At 47.4% G+C, this 15,871-nt stretch overlaps 1 protein-coding gene across 16 annotated transcripts in view; it reads right to left on the bottom strand.

Moving 5' to 3' along the window:
* LOC144941152 (dedicator of cytokinesis protein 7-like) overlaps window positions 1–15,871 on the bottom strand; it is a 72,699-nt gene that overhangs the window by 28,478 nt on the left and 28,350 nt on the right. For all 16 annotated transcript variants that reach the window (XR_013639226.1, XM_078867685.1, XM_078867687.1 and 13 more), the window contains exons 15-20: window positions 10,024–10,141; window positions 7,176–7,246; window positions 4,596–4,734; window positions 3,122–3,223; window positions 2,401–2,487; window positions 1,650–1,881 (exon numbers count right to left, since the gene is read on the bottom strand). Coding sequence is in view for 15 of the 16 variants with exons in the window: in XM_078867685.1 (XP_078723811.1) it covers window positions 1,650–1,881; window positions 2,401–2,487; window positions 3,122–3,223; window positions 4,596–4,734; window positions 7,176–7,246; window positions 10,024–10,141 (749 nt within the window). In the remaining variant the exon portion in view is untranslated. The remainder of the gene's footprint in view (window positions 1–1,649; window positions 1,882–2,400; window positions 2,488–3,121; window positions 3,224–4,595; window positions 4,735–7,175; window positions 7,247–10,023; window positions 10,142–15,871) is intronic.

Genomic DNA, 15,871 nt, shown 5'->3' with positions numbered 1-15,871 from the left:
GAAATGGAATGTAATACAACAGAGAGTCGGATAACATAACAGTCAACACCCTACCTGGTTGATTACGTTCTTCCTGAGAATGCTCAATTTGAGAGAGAGATAAAACACAGAACCAGAGACATATAGACAGCCATATAAGCAGACAGATATCACAGAGATACATAGAGAGAGAACAAACATAGGCACACAGAGCTACGGCTCTTCAATCTTCGGTCTCTGCTTGGCATCATGGGTCAGTCAGGCCGTTACTGACTGACCCGGTTATGTAGTTACCCGGTTAAAGTAGAGTCGTTACCCTATTAGGGTCTAGAGTATTCGTTTGTGTAGTTACCCCGTTGGGCTGTGTAATAAACGTGTTGCCTCCAAGTTAGAAGCGTCTGCCTCCGTGGATCCCACTACACAAGCACGGGCCTATTTTTGTATCATATTGAGTGAATAGCTGTTTAAGAGCAAGGAGTGATGGATAGAAAGCAACAGGCCGTGGTGGAGTTGAGACGATGTTACGGCAGAAGTGCAAATGAAGACACTTCGTAGGGAAAGGGTCAGTCACATGCACAATGGGAAAGTGTTGAGCCCGGACTTGCAATGGACTTGTTGAACTCCCAAAGCCTACATTGGCACGTACACTCCCAGTGACCTCTCACCCTGTTGCATGCCGATATCATTTTCACAAATATGTCTCATATTCTATCACAACTACGACATAATTTGGAGAAAACACGTGCGTAATATACAATAACATTGAGTCCACAGAACACAAAACGCTCAACCTTTGGCCAAAAAAGCTTCAACAGGATTGTTTTGCACTTTGTCCAATATGCGGGAAAAAATTACACTACGACTAAAAACAGTGCGAAGAACCAGCGCATGCATGAAAACAGCTCTTCGCTTGCAAGTGGTGGGGCTGTAGGCTCAACACAAATGCAAGCATTGTGAAAGTTGCCGCTGCAGAAACCAGAGCAGAGCTACCTCATCATGAATAAGCACTGCAAGGGCACTATGGGGTGAGGCCGAGGGGTGAGGCCGAGGGGTGTGACTGGCTCTCAGTCAAGGCCGCAGTGCTGGAACAGGAACTGAATTGCAGAGCCAAATATCCGGCACTATCTCTAAATGTTTGACAAAACGCGGTCGTAAGCGCACAAATGAAAGCTATAGCGATGTAAAATGCAGCCAAGTCCGTGCCAAAACACTCTGGGTGGGCATTAAGACATTTGGACGTGAAAGTCAGGGTTAGGTCTATCTCGAACTGGTATGAAGCCTCGAGCCTCGTTCTGCTACCGCTCAGAAGCCAGGCCAATGATGAGCAAAGTTCGTAATGATTCACCCCATGCAATTTCATGAAATGTCACAATCTATGGTCATGATGCGATTTCTTAATAAATTAATTATGCATCTTGTTTGTGCCGTCTCATTCATACTGGCTGTGTCATATCTTTCGTCTCATTCATTCCATCAGTCATCGTAACATATGCCCGCAGCTTGTATAAATCACAAATAATAAAATCTGTCCCCGTACAATTCGACGCGCGCATACATAGCGAACGTTAAACTCGACGTCAACTGTTGGACCGACGAATCGTTGCACGCCTCGCGGTTAAAACTCCTGCGGCTGCGAGCGAGCAAAGATCACGCGCGCATGTTTTACGCACCCATCTGGCCGGCGATGACAGGTGGACGCACGGCAAGGAGGATGAGCTTGTCCAGGACCTGGTGGAGGAAGCGGACGAGAGGCTCCAGCGCGGCGGCGTTCAAGCTGCACACGCTCGCCTTCAACTCCGCCTCCAGGTTGCTCTCGGTGATGCGGACGTCGCCAACACGCACAGGGAACTGGTGCTCGTCCAGCGCGTGGCACAGCGCAAAGAACTTGTCCAGGTTGGGATCCTGAGCGGCGAAAACATAGCACGCGGTGTCCAACGAGAGCAGAATGGATCCAGCAATGGTTAACCCTGAACCACTCACTCACCTCTATTCCACTCGCAACCCCTGTACCACCGACAATGCCTGCCACACTCGCAGCCCCTGCACCACTCACGATGCCTGCACCGCTCGCAACCCTTGCACTACTCGCAACCCCTGTACCACCGACAATGCCTGCCACACTCGCAGCCCCTGCACCACTCACGATGCCTGCACCGCTCGCAACCCTTGCACTACTCGCAACCCCTGTACCACGGACAATGCCTGCCACACTCGCAGCCCCTGCACCACTCACGATGCCTGCACCGCTCGCAACCCTTGCACTACTCGCAACCCCTGTACCACCGACAATGCCTGTACCAATAACAATACCTGCAATCACTCATAATTCCTGCACCACTACAACCACCTGGATCACCGACAACAGCTGCAGAATTAGCTCAGGGTTTGGCGAGGCTGTGGCAGGCCAGGCACAGCGTGTACCTGCGTGTGAACCGAGGACGTGGCCACCACTTCCACGTTGAAGACGCCCTTGTGTCCGTCCACCCACTTCATGCCAGGCAGCTGTACCTGTGTGGTTGAACAAGACGTCATGGAACCATGAACTCATGAGAACAAAGCAGCTATAGGAACCACAACACGGCCTTACTCAAAATCCTGCTGCAAATATAAATTGGCCATGTTCTAAGCATAGCACGAGCTCTAATCTTAGTCCTGTGCCTGATGATAAGACGAATTAAAAAAATATCTCTAACACTAATACTAACATGAGTTCAAAGTGCAACACTAGCCCTAACCCCAATACTAACCTTACCCTCAGTGTTAACTGTAGCTAAATTCCAACCTTACATCCAAGACTTATTAAGAGACTATCTGCAATACTAATTTCAGCCTTGCAATATCCTGATTGTGATCATAGCCCAAACATTATTTTTTTTCCACAATACCAACAGTGAGTAACACCCCTAACCATAATCCTAACTACAGCATTATTTCAGAAACAAAATTCTAATCAAAGCAATGGCAATAACAGTCCCTAACCTTCATCCTAACCATGGGAGTATCATTATTTCTAACCCCAATTTCAACTCCAGCAATATCGCTAACCATTATTACTCCCATAGGCTTAACCACAGCCGAGATGAGGTGGTGGATGGGGTGGAGGGGCAGTAGTAAGACTGGGACGATCACCGGCGGCACTCACGTCGGGCGAGAGGACCGAGTAGCTGGGAGGAGGCTTCTCCAGCGAGACCGGCAGGCAGAACTGGCCCGTGCGTAGCCGTCCATTCTGCAGCAGGGGGATCCACTGTGTGGGGAGACGACGGTTCAGGTTTCAAGCTTATTTTGTTTGACCGGCTGAGGACTCAAAGAGACCAGGATGAGTCTCGTTCGCATGCGTGTATGTATGTTGAACTTCTTTCGCACCGTACGTAGCCAACCGTGGCAATCGGAGGTGCGGGGGAAGGACAACAAACTAAACACAAAAAGCAGTTCTACGTGTAGGCACGCTGCTGCTGCGATCACAAACAAGCCTGCGAGCCGTACGTCGCTTTGCTATTGTCCGTGTACAGGCCCCTTTTCTCAATCCGCAGCTGGATGAGGGCCTCCCAATGCCGTGCGGCTCGTGGGAGTCATTCTACGGTTCGTCAACAGTGCAGGTTGGCGAAGGCTGGGAAGCATAGATGCAGGCGTATAGTACAGTCTAACAATCTATGTTGCTGCACTGCCCTCTGCTGCCCACAAAGTACTCCTGCGGCAGCCTGTAACGCCTGTGTTACGCAGGGCGGTGAACCATGTATACAGGACTCAGGCTCAACACCTGTTGGCTTCAGAGATCTGACGAGATCGGGCACATTCCGGGCGATTTGGTAAAAGGACACCGTACTATTAATAGCATCTAGAGACAACTGTGGATAGTGTAATAATAATAGTAGTACACGCTGAAGGTAATTTTTTTTCGTGGCAGGCAGTGTAAAGATGTTTTATTCTGAAGCAGCAAAGCGACCTGAAAGGAGAAGGTCTTTCTTTACAAAGGATAACTACAGCAAAGTATTTACAGCACTGATGTTTTCCATAGAAGAACAACTATTCGGTGCCTCGTCTCAACAATCGAGATCCTTTCCCATTAAATAATCTCAATTTTTATTCACCAGAACACACAAAGGTAAATGAGAACACAGGTCAACTCCCACCTTAAATAGACGCTGTCTCCTGCCAACCACCTCCTTATTTAAGCGAACCACAGCATTTATTTAAAGCCTTTCAAGGGCCCCACTCTGGACGACAACAGCGTGGAGGCACATGGACATGCCCGTGGCATTGACATCTAACTGAGAGTGGATTGTTTATTATGAAAATAAATATTGTTTACTCTCATGGCTGTTGCTCTATGCCAAAGATGGCACGGATATTTGACTAAATTTGTGCAGCACATTGTTCGGCATGGTGATCATGCTGGACAACATAGCAGTACAACTCGAAATCACATCGGAGAGACATACAGCACAACTGCGAACACCAAGGCAGTCGTATCGATTTTAACGTACAATTCAATGCATCATAACGGGCCGAGAATCACTGGGCAACAGTTGAATTTGTTTCGCTTGAGTGAGAAACGAGCGAGGGAACGGATCCGAGCTGGAGACGACCTGGGCCACACGGGCCTCCACCATCCGTACCGTGTATCCCACGGGTGTCTCCAGGGGGGTGTTCTGCTTCTGCTGACAGCTGATGTGGAAGAAGGTGAAGAGGATGTGGTGGTAGTCGGTAAGGTGGGCCGGCAGCTTCACCTTAATCTCCTCGTAGAAATCTGGGGACCTGCGGTTGATAGGAAGCATAACCGACGTGGCAAGGAATCAGCGTGGCCGATCGGCAGGTTACGATTCTGACCCCGTAGTGATACTATTGACACTATGGGCAGTAACGATTCGATTCGACGATGCTGCATGTACGTTTTGTTCTAATTTTTACCGTCTTGCTTGTAATGCTATTCACTTTTAAAGCCTTTAAAAATTGCACTTTCATGGTGGTTTCTACATACCACAGTGGCGGCTATAATTTGGCATGTAAGTGATGGCAGCAGAATAGAACTGCATATGTTAAAACAAAGCTAAAATAAAGCACAAGAAGGAAAAACAAAGCCCTTGGGTGGAAGTTATGGCAGGATAGACACGGACAAAGTGAAGGCCTAAACACTGGCGCATTGTGCACACGATACTGTCGGGTACAATCCACACTTTGTGCGCCGGGCGGACAAATGAATCGGCGACACCATTCAGCAGCCAGAGGGTGTGCAGGTTTCATCACTAGGAGGCATCACTTTGCAGTCACGAAATGCCTCCATCGAGGGCACCGCGTGTGACAGCACCTGCGCTATGCAGCAGCATTTACCGTGCAACAACATTCAACTGTGAGGGATGTGAACGGAGCCTTTCGGAACCAGCTACTGCCAGTTCTGACTTCTGGTGCGTCACACACAATCAATGGGTACGATAAATAAAAAAAACAAGGAAGAGGAGCTCGGATGCACTTGTCAAACTTTAACATAGCCACTTCCGTGACCAGTTACATGCTAATTCCTCACATTAACATCATGCTAATCTCCCAGTGACATGCTTATTTCTGACTTTAACATCCTGCTAATTATCTCACATTAACACAGCTTATTCAATGCTAAATTCTTCTGTTGATATGTAAACTCCTTTGTCAAGGCGCTCTTCTCCTCCCACCCAGCTTAAAATACGCTTCCAAGCTTAGCAGTGTTCATTGGAGCGCTGTCTTTCAGACAGCTCTGTCTTCACCTGAGGACGGCTGCTTGTGTTGTGGCTGAAACGTCGTGAGAATTTTATTTTATTATGTTGTATTTTTATTATTGTATTATTTCCCTTCTACGTGACTTTACCGAAAGAACCAAGAAGAGGTTGGCAAACTTTGTTAAAGGCTCAAAAGCATCCAGTGAGGTTGATCGTGGTCACTGTGCATGGGCCTTAAAATCCGCAAGTGGTAAAAACCACCACAACTGGTGAATGGGGATGGCGGGAGGGAGCGGGTGGTGAGAGGGTCGACGATTTATGGTGTCACCCTGCACCGCAATGCAGTGGCAAATGCCGCCCTGATGGGACTTAACCGTGTTTACCCCAAGTCTGGGGCAGCTTGACAGCCGCAGTGCATGATACTCACTGTGATCATAAGGGACGTGAAAATAATTTCCAAGCTGTTAATAAGTAATGATCTTGATGTTGATTCTTGTCGGCAGCGCGTGTAACATTGACCCCCCCACACTCCCCCCTGCACCCCACCTTCCCCAATGATTTCATAAACTGTCGTGATTGGAAGGCACGATAAGATTGCAGAATTGATTTGCTTGTCTTTTATTTAGCAACTCATAGGTAGCCTAAAGATTTTTTTCAACTTTCTGTTGGCTCGAAACTATTCTATTCTCACAAGCACGACTTAGTGCATTGTGCTGCTGTTGTAAGTATACATTTTTATAGCAGGCAATGGAACCACGGGGAGGATATCAACTAAGCGAGGAAGTGAAATACACGGCCGGCAGGACTTGGCAGTGACCAAACTGATAAAGCTACATCTGAGGAAGCCTTACCTACCAGTGCACACTCATGGATTACATTTTTCACTCCGCATCATTTGTTTTTCTTCTGCAAACAAAGATGCGCATCTGTTTCATCCTCGTGTTTTATAAAATGATAATGTATTTTATTTAGCACTGCTTTTCGCGTATAGTCTGTTGTTACTCCCCCCATACCTCCGAATAGCGCGGCTGCTACGAGCTCTGCGAAAGAACTCATCCTTGCACACCGAGATCCAAATTATTCTCATGAAATGAAACAATAGCAGTCGTTTCTGGTGGGGTCTCTGGCGTGGTATATTTACGGTCGCCACGCCTAACGACTTCTTGCCGTTTCCCAAGGATACGTTGATTAATGAATTTCCTCCGAATGCAATTGCTCCTGGTGTTATTTGACCTCTGCGCATTTGCCGGAAGAGTTTTGGGGAACTGCCCTTTCCATTATCGCAGCCCCGATCCAGAGACCCCGGGTCAATGTCCGACATTAGCCCCTTCGCCCGATCGTCAGCTCAGTCACAATGCGGCGATGGACGAGCATGTCCTGAGTGACGCCGAACGCACAGAGATGTCACTGCGCTCCGCCACGGACGGTATAACGAGAGCACTGTGAGCACTGCTGCACCAACTACCGTACGAAATAAAGAATTAATGAACTAACGCAGAGGCTCACTTGTTATGGTAGACCACGGACGTGTACGACTCCCGCAGAAACTCTGGGCAACTTGATTTCCCAAAGATCACCTGCCGGAAACAGAGGAGGTGCGGGGAAGAAAAGGATCGAGTCGTGTACGAATCAAAACATTTTTGTTGAAAATGTAGACTAAGGGATTTGTGTCTGGCTGGGGGTGGCTTTAAAGTTCAGCATGGAGTTGGCATTGAACTGAAGAGGCTCCAATTGTGTTTGGCATCGTGAGACCTGTAGGAACCACGGCCATTTTTCCCGATATCCTTGCGGCTGAGGATAGTGCAGTAGCTATGCAGATATACAAATGGTAAAGGCCCCAAAGATATAAATATTAGTTTGAGGCCCCACAAATCTTATGAATGGGAAAAAAAACCCAGAACGTAACTGTTATTCGTCAAAGATCCCAATGCTAAAAAAAATACCTACAAACTACTCGTTTAGATTTACACACATCAACCATCTCCCTCTACTGCCAAAACATGAGAGGGGGACCCCTCCTGCTAAAAGTGTCTTGAGACTCAGTGAGGCCTTTCCTGGATAAACAAGCATAATAACATCAAACTTGATTTGAAGCTTTCGTGACCGCAGGAATTACTCTTTGGTTCTTTCGGTAAAGTCACGTAGAAAGAAATTTAATTAAATAATAGAATACGACGTTTCGACTGCAACACAAGCAATCATCATCAGGTGTGAAATCCACAGCAAGAAAATTTGAAAATTAGAAATTTTGAAAATTTGAAAATTTTATTGCCGTGGATTTTACACCTGATGATGATTGCTTGTGTTGCAGTTGAAACGTCGTGAGAATTTTTATTGTTTTATATTTTTTTCTTATTTTATTATTTCCCTTCTACGTGACTTTACCGAAAGAACCAAGAATATGAATCCCTGCAGTCACGAAAGCTTTAAATAAAAATAAAAAACCTAGTAAACTTGCATTACATTTCTAAGTTTACTAGGTTTGATTACTCATTCATTCTTACCTGATGAAGGTTGCTTGTGTTGCACTCGAAACGTTGTATTCTATTATTTAATTTATTTTCTTTCTACGTGACTTAATAATAACATCCATAAGAGGTTTTTGGGTTGATCGCGTAAATTGGTTACGAAAGATCGCGTAATTTGGTCACGAAAGCCTACGTGTTAAAGCATAATAACAAAATAAAATAATTAACTGCAATAATGGTAAGAAAAACATAATTTAAAACCACAGTCAATTGCTCAAGCCCGAGCCCTCAAGTCAATCTGTGACATTACTAAAGTGCTATCAAGGAGCGGCTGACAGTGATTTAAAAGTATATTTTTTCACGCTCATGTGGGGCCGAGCCTCGATATACGCTTACAAAGGATAAGAGACATTTGATTTACGGGTTGATTCTTATTTTAGAACTCTTTTTCGTAGAAATTAAAACCCGCCACGAAATAAAAACCGGCTGCTGAAATGTTAACCGACGTAAACAGTTTATTTTTAGGAATCACTTAAACCCTGTTAACTTTACGCTGATTGTTAGGCAATGCCAGAGTTCAATGGATGTTGCGAATCAAAGGGAACTATATAATACAACATAACGACTGAATTATTATAAACAATCTTTCTGTACACGTCCACCTATTGCGGGCAAGCAGCACCCCACAATGGCTTTTCACCAGAAGAGTAAATTGACGAAAACAACGAGGCCACGCGGGAGTTATGAGGGGAGAGTGCGGACGAGATTTTGGCAAGAGAGGCGTCCCGCACAGAGGTCGGCTCAGCTGTCGAACTCGTCCAGGAATTTGGCCGCGACGACTTCTCGTGGAGTCGATTACAATTGCCACTTCGCTTCAAATGAATGGCAGGAAAGGGACTATTTCTGTGGGGATGCGTGGCAACAAAGGGGGTTACTGTAGGTCAGGCACCACACAGGGGCCGGCACTACATCACGTGGACGGCCAACTGGCAGCGATTGACGAGCGCGCAAACACGCGGGCGAGTATGTGGAAACCACAAGGCATTGTCGACCACGGTGGACACGCACAAGGAGGAGGCACCATCACGGTTAACCTGAGCAGAAGGCGTTGCCAGGTGCAGTAAACGTGCACGTGGCAGGTAAGTTTTACTTCAACTTCCCAAGATGCCCGCAGTGGTGCATAGAGAGAGCTTGAGAGAGGAAATGCTCAACACGCGCACGGGCCAACACAGAAAATCACACACAGATTAACACGTACAACCCTTTTGTCCATCCACTGCTGGAAGAGGGCTTCCCCATGCCTTGTGGGTCTTACGGGTTAATTGAGCATACTTCACCCGACTGGTCAACACGGCCTGGTGAAGGCTGGGAGCACGAATGTGGAAACATAGTACAGAACAAAAACAACGGATTTTGCTGCACTGCCCTTTGCTGTCCACAGCGTAGCCCTCCGCGGTCGTCGGTGACAACCTCTTTGTAGATGGTGGTCACCCATTCACGCTCCGTCCAAGCTCAACCCTGTTAGGCTTCTGAGATCTGATGAGATCGGATTTGGTCATAAGCAAAGACAAAGATCTCCTCCGTATAGCCTTAACAGACTGTTGGGGTAAGTGCTGTTAGCGAGCACCTTTGAAGGCCGGCACGGCACACGAGGGGGTGGGTGGCGAGCACCACACCTGGCCACTTTTGTCTCCCAAGTGGCGATGTTTAGACATTCACTTGAGGCTGAGTCCACCTAGCGGGGGCCCAGGACCCGTTCAGATAATCGTCTGAACGGGTCGATTTCAATTCCCGCCGTGAGCGGGAATTGAACTCGGGTCGCTGAATCATAAGCACAGCGCGGGGGGGGGGGTAGGTGGTGTGGAGTGGTGTGGAGTGGTGCCCACCGGCATAGCATTGCTGGGATCTTCCCCGGACATGAACTGCACTTTGACGGCGATGTTCCGTGCCGAGCCCTGGCGGTTGGCGAAGTTGAGGCTCTGTGGGTAGATGTGCAGCAGGTTCCTGTGCGAGGACACAACAAAAACGAGTGCAGCGTCAACAGGAGAACACAGAGAATGAGCTCTTGCGCAGCCAAAAGCGCAACAATAAGGTAAATTTGAAATTGCCGCTATTGGAGACATGGGATTATGTGCACCCTATTTCTCTCCATCTGACCACCTTCAAGATCCTCCATCTCACTCTTATCTCCTCCACATACTCTACGCTTTCTGACAGAGCCTCTAGTCAACCTTTGCTCAGTGGGACATCACTCATTCCCCTCTGATAACTCCATAGTATGGAACTCCCTTCCCCCAGCCATCCATGCTGTTGACTCCCTGCGCTGTTCCAAGTCCAGGCTCAAGAACTTCCTTTTTTATTCTCCATATGACCACCACCGTCACACGAAATAATTATGCCCGCTGTTTCTGAACAGCATCTTGTGATGCAGTCACATTTCGAAACTCTACAAATCCAAATTGAATTACAGTTTTGTATCAATTGGTGACACCTGTGAGCTTTTGCATTCGACAATGAAACCAACGAGTTGTCATCCACTAAACTAAGCACATGCGGGTGGGAGGGGGGGTTGTAGGCTGGAGAGGAGGGGGCGAAGTTTGGAATGAGCCGACAGGATTTCAGGGGAACTGAAACACGAGCAGGTGTTTACAGGTAAGAAACAAGTGTTTCTGGACAGCCTGCCAAGTGGTATGATGCTGGAATTTGTGCCACAGTGCAGCCTGAGCGCTCCACTCCAGACCCATCACCCACCACAGGATCCCGACAAGATTTGCTAGCGGTGGTACCGGGAACCAAGCGGCTCCAATGTCAGACATGGGTGAGTTTAATCGCCCGGTGCAGTGGAAACGAGCCGCAGAGACCGAGGCTCCGGGAAAGGTGTGACCTGAAATGGCCGCACGCCTGCACCCCACCCCTCCCCTCGCCAGTGCTTCTTGAAGAAGACCCCATCACCGGGCCCCTGGGGACTGTGTGCCGCACGGTGCCAGAGGCATGTAGACGGCATGGCGACAATCTGGGGCGCGCTATCTCCGTGTGAGGGACGTGTGTTTTGGATATGTGCCTGTTGTTTACTCAAAAAAATATATAACAAATCCCAGCAGTGGCAATTTTTTGCTTTGGTTTGGCAGGGCCCACCCGAGCTTTGAGGTTAATGTGAGATAATGGGCAGCAAAAGGGCTCCCAGTGGCTGAGAAGCCGCCAGCCGGGCAGAGACGGAGTTTCACGGTCGACCGACTGCATTCAGTGAAACACGCTACTCAATTGCAATTGAGCACTCGCGGTCGTGCATGACTGACTGCAGTTCCTCACCGCAAATCTCCAAAATGCACAAACACTGATAGAGATACAGATTATTTCTCTGACACCACGAATTATCAGATGGTCAATAAAGCAGCGGCCTGCTCTGCTCTGACGACTATCGGGCCATGCGGGCAGTGCCCGTGCGGAGCAAACAAACGGCAGCAACTTAAAAAAAAACGACGAGTTAGCAAATCCCAAGCGGCACTCGCCCTTTGGTCAAAAGTGACCCCGGCTAGTTTGCGAGCCACTCATGTGCAAACGTTTTACAGTGAATAGCACTTTCTCTCAATCGGCCTTATTTCATACATTTTTATTGCAAATTGATGCAATAGTATTGTAAAACCCTTCGCTAGTCAGGCTAATACGGGGGAGGGGCCCTGGTCCGACAATGATTAAAATCTATGTCAAAAAACACAACATCCCTGCGTTACTGTATACGGTATGTATTACTGTGAATGTATTAGTGTGTGTGTTGTGTGTTATTGTACAGACCAACACATTATATTCTACTCTTGCAAATGGCAATATTTGTTCAGGAGCTATGTGCCAATGTAGAGGTTTGCCTAGCCACGACCAGAGAGAGGGCTTCAGACATACGGTAAGGTTTGCTGTGCAATATTTATCTCCGTAGGTCCGAGGATATTCCGGTCTCCCCATCCTCTGCCACCCCTCCCCTATCACACGCCCCCACCATCCGCAACCACTAACTTATATCCCTAAGTACATATATTACACTTCACATTTTATACATCACACACACGATAAAACGTGTTCCAGTTCATTTGTACATGTATGTATGAGAGGAGCATAGCTCACAACAACGAGCAGAGCGCTGGGTCGGCTAAAACGCAGCAAGTTAGCACAGTAGGGGGCACGCGCGGTTCATTGGCCAGGGATCTCAGTCAGTCGACCCGTGGCACCTCGGTATGTCCCGTGATCGCCTGCCAGCGGGCGTTCGACACTTCACGCGGCCTTAAAGTGCACTTAGCCTGGCACAAGCACCGTGGTGACGTCACCACCTCTTCGTGGCGAATGGTTTTTGGGTTAGATCGCGTTATTTATAAATGTGTCGAAAAACTGGTGGTTGTAGTACGTAGCTAACCATTCTAATTGGTACTACGGTATATTGCGACATAGATTACATAACATGTACTAAAGTATATTATTCATCTATATTATTCAATTGCATTTCTGATGGATTTTTTTTCATTTAATAAGAAATGGAATTACCCGACCTGGTGCGGCGAGGTGTGTTGTTATGGCGCACGGACAAGCACAATATAGGCACGTGCAGTCAAGGACACGAAATCAACAGGTGACAATAGGTCCTGCCAAACAGGACTTGGTCTTAAACAGGTACACTCATGCCCGGGAGGGACCGGAGGCAGAGAAGCCATAATCGAGACTCACATTTCTACTAAATCTGTTGAAAGCCACACTGTTGACACTGTAGAGGTAGGCTCGGCAGCTCAATGGGCTAATACTGTAGCGTCAACAGAATCGGGTTGCTATCGTCGAGATTCTGAGTTTGCATCACTGGGTTTCAGCCACTTGTGATTCAACCGGTTTCTCAAGTATTGCGAGGTTATGGTGTCGGCCTGCTCATCAATCAATGATTGCACAAAGAGCCATCGGTATTGAAAAAAAAAATCCCTTACATCAGCACACTGTAGCTATGAGAATTAAAAAAAAATCATTTGGAATGACATGTGATGCATGCCCTTTGCAGGGTGTATACGTAGGAATTAAGAGGGGTGTCAAATGGACTTTGTAATATTTCTGCATAGTTATCTTTCTTTCTGTAGGGCCTTTCTCTGCCACACTATATCCTGCACTCTGCAAGAGTTCCAAACAGAATCTTCATCTCACGATAAGCCACTGACAAAACAATTGGAAATTGGGGGAAAAAATAGGGGCAATAATGTGGTGTCAGTGAGATCAATGTGTTTACCTGAAGCCTACCCTTTCACCCACATCGCGCACCAAAGGGACTTGCCCAAACACCAACTCTTTGCTCATGAAACACCCTCGCATTAACATTAGCTTCATGGCATCAACATTTTACTAAAAACGGAGTGCTTCATGTTTGGAGGAAAATGTAAACATTTAAAGTGACACACGCACCCTAAAAAAAAACCCATACATTTGTCCATTAGAAATATCACTTAAACTGGAAATTAAAACCTTGTAGAGCCCTGCTCAACCATTACCAGTTGACCCATTTCTCCTCTGCTGGCCCCCATAGACTGGAACTCCCTTCCCCTGGCCTTCCATGCTCTCGACTCCCTTGCCACTGTTCAAATCCAGTCTCAAGATTTTACATGTCCCCCCCCCACCTACGGCAGCCTGCAGCAAAAGAATCAGAATGGAAATCATCAGAAGGGGGAATAGGAATTGGATCGGACACATTGTACGAGGATTTGGTTTGAGAAAGGGCATTTTGGCTGGTCATCGAACAAAGATAATCACTGCATCGCGCGCTTTCAGATGCGTGTCTGCGGCCATCTGGAACGCTCTTCCTTCCGATATTAGGAAGCCACTGGAGCTATGCACTTTTCAATCTAGATTGAAAACTCATTTCTTTAGAACTGCTTGTCGTTGTGTTTAGTTCGTTGTCCTTCCCACGCACCTCCGATTAGCACGGTTGGGTACGTACAGTGCGAAAGTTCAACATACATACAGATGTAGTGCTCTTACATGAAGACACACACTACGTGGTTGGAGGCAATCCGTTTATACTGGTAGGAACCTCCTGGTTACACCAGCCCACAGGGGATTATTGTGTCCGTCCGTCCGCCGTGCAGGGAGGGGCTGGGTGGGGAGGGAGGGGCTGGGTGGGGAGGGGAGGGTGGGGGGGGGGCTGGGTGGGGTGGGGAGGGTGGGGCTGGGTGGGGGGTGCTAGGGGTGGGGCTGGGTGGGGAGGGGCTGGGTGGGGAGGGGCTGGTCACCCCATGGTGCCCTTATAAAAGTCAACGTTTAACCTACTCAAGCCGGCTTGTGCCCGCCCTCACAGTCGGGCATATTTGCGGAATACACCACGCCGCCGTTGATCCTGGCCATTGACCGAGCAACCCAACGTTCCTACCAGCTCCCTCCGCAGGAATGTGTATAACACTTCCTTTAATCAGGACCTTTTCGGAGCTGGCTCTATCATTGATGTAGACATCCTTGTCACTACGTAACCCCCTATACACGAGGCGATTGCAGCTCCCAGGCCCGACGACGTGACCCGCCCCACCGAACGTTATTCACTCCATCGACCCTCAATCATCTCCACGCTCCCCTTTAATCCTGTTGCGCGCTCTATCCCCCTAGTGGCGGATATACCTTCACTACACGTGCATTGTGGGAGGAATAATGGAAGGAAAAACATTGAGCGGAAGGCTGACGATTGAGATTATTGGAGGATTTGAAGCAAGGGACATTTGTGGAAATGAAGAGGGCAGAGAACAGAGGACGGAGGTGGCGGAAAATAAGGACCTGCCGTTCAGGCAGCACATCAATGAAGAGGTCTCTCTATAAAATAACCATGACATCTGTGGGTTTTTTAGTGGTTTGAGAAGCGGTCCGCATTTAGATGGTATCTACACCCACATCGTAAATATGCTTGGTTAGGGTTACACCCATCAGCCAGTGGTGTACTGTGTGTGTGCCTGCAAGTGCTAAACTCCGTGTGCATAAGGTGTGCAGGCAAGAGATGTGCACGGCGTTTGGCTCGGCAGGCTGTGCTCATACATGCTCGGATCACGAGGAGGGCGTGATTGCTTACACAGACCTTAACTGTTTTAGTTAACAAAAACCCACAAACAGCGACGATGCTTCAGAACACGACGCACCGAATTTTTTTGTCGTTTTTTTTGTGTGTACCCAGGCCACGTTGCGTCATTGTGTGCTTGCAGAATTTAATATTTCCCGACTGAATTTATAGTACAGTATACATGTTCACATTATCATTTCATTCCATGTTGTATTAGCTATTTTTAAATGTCACCTTATTTTGCTTTAATCATTTGTTTTAAATAGTTTTCATCGTTTAAGTTGGATTGTTTCTCGACTGTATTGTCAAATGTGTTTGATTCCAATCGCCTAAATATAACATTTGCATATAATGTGCATGCACTACAAATTATAGAGTAACTTCGAGCATGCACAATTCGATGCGCATGTCGTGAGTGTAAGAATACATTTAATTGCATAGACTTTAACATCTTCTTTACACCGGTGAGCTATTACTCACATCGATGTTCATGGGAAACTTCAAGACCTCAACAACACCGAACTGTTACATGCGATATGTGATCTCCATATATTTTAAAGGGAAATTTGTGAATGTGTATCTGTTCAAAATGTTTAGCGTACTTCCCGACATGCAACACACTTGCAATTTGCCATGTGGGTACTTTCCAGACTGTACACCATGCAAAAATAATAAAA

The sequence above is a fragment of the Lampetra fluviatilis genome, chromosome 24 (assembly GCF_964198595.1).
Source record: "Lampetra fluviatilis chromosome 24, kcLamFluv1.1, whole genome shotgun sequence".
Taxonomy (NCBI): Eukaryota; Metazoa; Chordata; class Hyperoartia; order Petromyzontiformes; family Petromyzontidae; genus Lampetra; species Lampetra fluviatilis.
This window is presented reverse-complemented; position numbering and strand designations above follow the sequence as displayed.